Source organism: Alosa alosa, chromosome 18 (assembly GCF_017589495.1).
Source record: "Alosa alosa isolate M-15738 ecotype Scorff River chromosome 18, AALO_Geno_1.1, whole genome shotgun sequence".
NCBI lineage: Eukaryota > Metazoa > Chordata > Actinopteri > Clupeiformes > Clupeidae > Alosa > Alosa alosa.
In genome coordinates, this window is record NC_063206.1 from 18,492,480 (window position 1) to 18,499,979 (window position 7,500).

Consider the following 7,500-nt stretch of genomic DNA (forward strand, 5'->3'; position numbering starts at 1 on the left):
TGCAGTATCATCAGAAAACTTCTGCATGTGGCATGACTCGGTGTTGTAGCAGAAGTCAGATGTGTACAGGGTGAACAGGACTGGAGAGAGCACAGTTCCCCGTGGTGCTCCGGTGCTGCTGATCACAGTGTCAGAGAGGCAGTTCTTCAGTCTGACGAACTGTGGTCGCTCGGTCAGGTAATCTGTAATCCAGGTTACCAGGTGAGCGTCCACACCCATCTGCAAGAGCTTCTCCCAGTCTGAGGGGTTGGATGGTGTTAAAAGCACTTGAGAAATCAAAGAACATGATTCTCACAGCACTTTTCCCCTTGTCTAGGTGAGAATGTGTCCTGTGTAGAAGATAAGTGATGGCATCGTCCACACCCACTTTCTCCTGGTATGCAAACTGTAAAGGGTCTAGTGCATGGCGTACCTGGGCTCTGAGCATACCTAAGACCAGCCGCTCCATTGTTTTCATCACATGTGATGTTAGAGCGACAGGCCTGAAGTCATTAAGCTTGCTGGGGTGTGGTTTCTTGGGAACGGGGGTGAGACATGATGTCTTGCACAGTGTTGGAACTTGTCCGAGACGTAGACTCCAGTTGAAGATGTGCTTCAGTGGCTCCCCCAGTTCAGCAGCACAGGCCTTGAGCAGCCTTGGACACAGTCTGTCAGGCCCGGCTGCCTTACGAGGATGGAGTTTTTTTAAAAGATAACTTACTTGGTCCGCTGAAATGATGGGGGGTGAGGGGAGTGGAGGGTAAGGAGGAGGAGGGGTGCTTCTGTGAGGGTTGTCGTGTGGCTAGAGACTGATGGCCATTGGCTGAAGCCATTGTTGCCGCACTGCTCGTGGTCACCATGTGGGGGAGAGGTGCGATAGCCTGATCAGCAGTGATGATGGAGGGGGGGAAGGGAGGGGAGGGGGGCATCATCTGAGGTCTGTGTGTCTGATGGCTGTTGACTGAGGTCGTTGTCACCTCTTTGTTCGTGGTAGCCATGTGGGGGAGGGGTGCAATATCCAGTGATGGTGGGGGTGAGTGTTGCACTGGTAATGAGGTGGGGTGGGGGCTGGGGGATGGGCAATCGAACCTGTTGTAAAATTGGTTCAGCTGGTTCGCCCTGTCCAGGTCTCCCTCCACAGAGCTGCTGCTCTTCTTAAGGCCAGTGATAGATTTCATACAGTCCCACACCTCCTTCATGTTGTTATATTGCAGCTTCTGTTCCATCTTCCTTCTGTAGTCCTCCTTAGCCTCTTTCAGCTTAATCTTGAGTTCCCCCTGTACTCGCCTCAGCTCTGCCATGTCCCCCTCCTTAAACGCCATCTTTTTCCTATTGAGAAGGGTCTTGACATTACTGGTTATCCAAGGCTTGTTATTTGGATAGCAGCGTACAGTCCTTGTGGGAACAACAATGTCCATACAGAAGTTCAGATAGTCAGTAGTGCAATGTGTGACCTCTAAGTCCTCACCATTCAGTAGCACATCCGCTTCCGGTGTCCACTTCCTGAAGGTGCGCGTGGCAACTGGTAGCCTCTGAACTTTTGGCTTGTCCGACTTTCCCAGTGGGGGAAGGGGGGTGGCACTGTAAGCATCCCTCACGTTTGCATACATGAGATCTATTGTCCTGTTTTTCCTAGTTGGGCAGTCAACAAACTGGTAAGAGTTTGTGAGGGTGGAATCCAGTGTAATGTGGTTGAAGTCACCAGAGATTGCAAAGAAGGCATCACTGTGCTGAGTTTGGAGCCTAGCGACTGTAGAATGAATGACGTCACACGCTGTGTCCGGGAGGGCTTGAGGCGGCACGTAGACACAAACAACAATGGCGTGCGAGAACTCCCTCGGAGTAGTGTAGTATGGTCGTAGACTGACCGCTAGTAACTCCACATCCTTACAGCATACAGTCTCCTTCATTGTAACATGTCATGTAACACGGGATTGCACCATCTATTGATTATGTATAGCACCAGTCCGCCTCCCTTCTTTATGCCAGAAAGTTTACTGTCTCTGTCAAAACGAGCTACACTGAAGCCAGGCAGCTCAACGTTAGCTGGGGGGATATGGCTTGTTAGCCACGTCTCCGTAAAGCATAGCAAACTACAATCCCTGTACAGTTTCTGATTTCTTACCAGGGCAGCCAGTTCGTCAGTCTTGTTGGCCAGTGAGTTCACGTTTCCAATAACCATCGAAGGAACTGAGGGCTTGTGTTGCCACTTCTTCTCCCGACGCCTAGTCCTCACTTTAACTCCCGCTCTGCACCCCCGAAAGCACCACAGCTCCTCCGGGATGTTTACGTGAACCCTACCTGGATTCCGTCGTATTGCAAGCAGCTGATTCCTTGTGTACACAAGTTTGTTGCCGCTGGAGCATTGTAATAGATCCATATCCATAGGATAGAATGAAAACACTCCTCAAAGTGCGTAATCCAAAAAAGTTGCGAAGTAAAAAAAGTAAAAAGTAAACAAAAGACGTTAAGAAAAAACACAAAGACATGGAGCTACCTCGACCGGCTGCCTCTCTCGACGGCGCCGGAACCGGAGTGTGTCCATTAACCCTTAAAGGTGTGAAGATTCCGTTCCGCAACAATTGAAGGTCCTAAAATTCTATGTTAAATTCAATGAACCCAGATATTCTTTAGTCAAAGTCAAAGTCAGCTTTATTGTCAATTTCTTCACATGTTCCAGACATACAAAGAGATCGAAATTACGTTTCTCACTATCCCACAGTGAAGACAAGACCAATTTAAGTCCACAGACAAACATAACATTCAAGTAAACAAAAAAGTAAGTAAATAAGTAAATAAGAGGGCACACATAATAATGAAAAAATAAGAGCAGCAAAATTTGGTTGAAATTGTGCATAGACAGTCAATAAAATACTAGTGCAAAGTCAGGCCAATAAAAGGCTTGGGTAGTTCTGTTTGACCTAAGTAATAAAGAAAGTGGCATAGTGGTGCAAGTTATGTAAGAGCAGCAGAAGTGTTGTGTTTTCAGGACAACAACACCAAGTTGTAAAGTGTACAAGTGTGCAAGTGTTCAAGTGTGCAAGTGGAGTAGTGCAGGCGGCCATTGTGGGTCCAATGTCCAGGATGTTATGTAGCTGAGGGTGGAGGGGGGGAGAGGAGGGAGAGAGTTCAGCATCCTTACAGCTTGGTGTATGAAGCTGTTGGTGAGTCTGGTAGTCTTGGGAGGCGAGGCTTCTGTACCTCTTCCCAGAGGGCAGTAGATCAAACAGATTGTGAGCGGGTGACTTGCATCACTCACAATTTTGGTCGCCTTGCGGGTGAGGTGGGTGGTGTAAATGTCCTTCAGGGAGGGGAGTGAAGCACCAATGATCCTTCCAGCTGTGTTCACTATGCGCTGCAGGGCTTTCCTGTTGTATTCAGTGCAGCTTCCTTCCACACACAGCCATACAGCTGGAGAGGATGCTCTCAATGGTGCCGCGGTAGAATGTGGTCATGATGGCTGGTGGAGCACTTGCTCAGCCTGAGTTTCCACAGGAAGTACAGGCGGCGCTGAGCTCTCTTCGCCAGTGATGCAGTGTTGGTGGTCCAGGAGAGGTCTTCACTGATGTGTACCCCAGGAATTTGGTGCTGCTCAGCCTCTCCACCACAGCACCGTCGATGGTCAGTGGCAGGTGTTGGGTGTGACCTCTCCGAAGTCAACAACAATCTCTTTGGTCTTGCTGACGCTCAGCAGGAGGTTGTTGTCCCTGCACCACGGGTCAGATGGTCGACCTCCAACCTGTATTGAGTCTCGTAAGCCCTTGGTGATGAGACCCACCAGAGTTGTGTCGTCAGCAAATTTCACTATGTGATTGTTGCTGTAGGTTGCAGTGCAGTCATCGCCAGCAGGGTGAAGAGCAGCGGACTGAGCACGCAGGCCTTGGGGGCCCCTGTGCTCAGTGTGATGCTGCTTGAGGTCTTGTTGCCAACACGTACTACTTGGGGCCTCTGACAGAGGAAGTCCAGTAGCCAGTTGCAGAGGTAGGTACTGAGTCCCAGTTTGTCAAGTTTGCAGATGAGTTGTTGTTGTGTTTAGAACGTTCATTTTGCAACATTCTCATCACACCGGTGTGATGGCGCACCTTTAAGGGTCAAACACAGGGTGTCAGGGGGAAGGAGTGTTCAAAGGGCTAAAATCCTCTACCTTTCTCTATCCTCTCCCACTCTTCCATTCATCCCATTGGACAGGACTTGTCTGTGATTTAAAAATCCACTTTCAGCTCTTCAATGCAACCACTCAACAAGCTTAGAAAATATAGGTTAAACTCATACTGAGTGCAGTACACACACCTTTACTAATAGTAATCTATCTATCTATCTATCTATCTAGATGTATAGAAGCCCCTAGTGCAAACAATGGTACCTAAATGAATGTAAAGGAGCATCTGCTGCCATACTTGGACTCCCATTCAGGCAGTTTATTGGATGAAAGAGGCTCCTCAGCAGGCTGACTAAATGGGCTTGCTGGGGAGGCTGGGGTGCCTGGCGCTACTAATCTCACAGTGAGCAGGAGAGGATGAGCACCAGGGCGTCATTAGCAACCCGGACCACTGGCAGTTAGGATGTCATGTCTGCTGAGCGTCTGTGTGTGTGTGTGTGTGTTTGTGTGTTTGTGAAAGAAAGGCAGAGAGAGAGAGAGAGGAACTAGAGTGAGTGACTGAGAATGTGTTTACGTGTGTGAGAGGCGGGAAGAGAGAGACAGAGTGGCGAAGACCGAGTGCCACTTTCAAAGCCCGGAGTCGAGGAGTGATTCACTCTTATTAAACGGCGCGACATCAAACACTCAGCCCTCCCACCTCCCCTTCCCCTCCCTGCTCTGAACTGCACCCGCAACCCAGAGTGCCTGATCAAAGGCCATCAGCTCGGTGCCCTCATCCGCCGCACAAAACTGCATGTAACCCAGTGCCCTGGCCAACAGACAGACAGGCAACTCCGGGTTTCTCTCTCTGTGTGTGTGTGTGTGTGTGTGTGTGTGTGTGTGTGTGTGTGTGTGTGTGTGTGTGTGTGTTTGTAATTTTCAGGACCAGAGCCCTCTCACCTACTCACACAGACACACACACACACACACACACACACTCACAAATATTTTTAACACGTGTGGATATTTAATCAACAAAGGCTTTTGTGTCATGTGTGACACGTGTGACAGATCTTTGCATCTGGTGTTGCCCTGAGGGAGATTACTTAGGGAAGTGAGACACACACACACACACACACACACACACACACACACACACACACACACACACACACACACACTCTCTCTCTCACTGACAGAAAGACATTTACATACTGACACACTCCCATAAATATGCACACAATCTCACATTAGCGCATAGTCCTGCTGGGAGCGAATGTATTGATTTAGCAAGTGAACCTGTGAGATTTGCTCATTAATAGTGTGTACTTGTTGTTTGGGATCAATACTGTCTCCTCTTACTGCTCTCACCAGTGCCCCTGCTGGTCAGATCGAGAACAGCACCCACAGGTTTCAGTGATGCGCTAAAGCAAGAGTATCAAACGGCAATGACACACCTAATGTTTTCTCAACATCTCTCTCCCTCTCCCTCTCCACACCACTTAACCTATGCCCCAGAGACTGAACACACACATCTGTCTCTGTGTGTGTGTGTGTGTGTGTGTGTGTGTGTGTGTGTGCATGTGTGTCTCTGTGTGTGTGTGTGTGTGTGTGTGTGTGTGTGTGTGTGTGTGTGTGTGTGTGTGTGTGTGTGTGTATGTATGCGTGTTGTGTGTGTGTGTGTGTGTGTGTGTGTGTGTGTTTTGATGTCTGAGTGTCACAATACATACTCTCCAGAAAGACCTGATTCCCCTGGAGAGCTACTCTAATTTCTCTCTCTCTCTCTTTTGCTCCCTCTCTCTCTCCCTCTCTCTCTCTCTTTCTCTCCTCTCACTCTCTCTCTCTCTCTCCCTCTCTCTCTCTCTCTCCCTCTCTCTTTCTCTCCTCTCTCTCTCTCTCTCTCTCTCTTTCTCTCCTCTCTCTCTCTCCCTCTCTCTCTCTTACATAGCCTCCAACCAGCCGCCACGCTTCCTGAACTACTTCTTCCGGTCCTACCTCCTGATATATGAGAATACGCCTGTGGGTAAGTAGCAAGTTTAATGCCTGAAAATACAGTACACACACACACACACACACACACACACACACACACACACACACACACACACACACACACACACACACACACACACACAGACAGATAATCGTTGATCTGAAATCTTGATGGTTTTAGTATTAATCAGTGTATATTCCTGAACACAATCCCCAAAAGCCAGGTTCTGATTAAGTGATGTGCATACTGTAGTCTTTTGCAACAATTAACCAGTGATAATGAGGTTTAGAGTGTAATCATTATAGGTGTAAAGTAAGGTATGAGCTACACCAGGCGCGTAACTGAAGCGTTCCGTTCGCGTAGCGTCTGCTGCAATGGAAGTAGCTATACCAGACGTGATAGCGGCTCGTACATTCGAAAAAAATAGACCAGTCTTTTAAAATGGATTTTACGCGTCGCGAAAAGAACGCTTCAGTTACGCGCCTGGTGTAGCTCATACCTACTGAGTTTCATTTACTCGCATTACTGTATTGAGTACCGGTAGTTTTTTGTGTGTATTTTGTATTTTTTAAGTCGTTTTTAAAATCAGTAATTTAAATTTTACTTGATTACGTTTTGAGTGAAGTATTGCACTTCACTACATCATAAATCCCATTCATTAATATGTAAAAAAAAAATGACTAACGAAAGCTGAAAGGGAGAAAAAAATTGGAACCACTACAGTAATAACGGTCAGCATGTAGCCTACCATAGGGAATGAATCAAGCTGGCGCCAAGTCTTTCTGAAAGAGATGGAGATGGAGGCGGATCACGAGACCTCAGATTACCATACACAGTTAAGGAAAGTGTATTTTCCGCTATTTCAATGGGTTCTCTCAGTTCGATTGCGAAGATATTCAAGCATGGGTTTTCGTGTTTTAACATTTGCGCTCACCTTTCTTTGGAAAGAAGTTTATTAGCAGTTGTTTCCCCTCATTTTGATCTTTCTCTTTTTCTTGTTTTTGCCTTTGATTTTTTGATAACTTGACTTGGCTTCCTTGGAGAAAGACATTGTAGGGCCTACCAGCAGCACAACAATTAGCGGTCCACTACGAGTGATGCTCAACTACATAGACTAAAAGCGATCCCCAGAAATGTTTAATTTGTTTGATGTGATTTCCTGTATTCTGGTGCATTTTGGGGATAGCCAATACTTTAGTTCAATCAGATTCATAGCCTTGTTGATACACATGTTAATATTGAGGCAATGATTGCATGCAATGGCTTGGGCTTCAGGGCCCCCTGATCCCTTGGGCCCCTGGGCCTGGGCCTGGGCCCGGTAGGCCCGTGCAGTAATCCATTTATGAAACGAACGTACAACCTAAAACAGGTGTAGGACAGGCATACGCTCATTTCCAAGCAAAGCATGGTATTCATCAATTTGAACGTGAGCGATGGCTTCGCTCGAGTC

At 47.5% G+C, this 7,500-nt stretch overlaps 1 protein-coding gene across 1 annotated transcript in view; it reads left to right on the forward strand.

The window, feature by feature from the left end:
• The window catches only part of LOC125311268 (cadherin-23-like), a 123,449-nt gene that overhangs the window by 31,313 nt on the left and 84,636 nt on the right, over positions 1 to 7,500 (forward strand). The window contains exon 3 of the mRNA XM_048269164.1: positions 6,006 to 6,080. Coding sequence (XP_048125121.1) covers positions 6,006 to 6,080 — 75 coding nt within the window. The remainder of the gene's footprint in view (positions 1 to 6,005; positions 6,081 to 7,500) is intronic.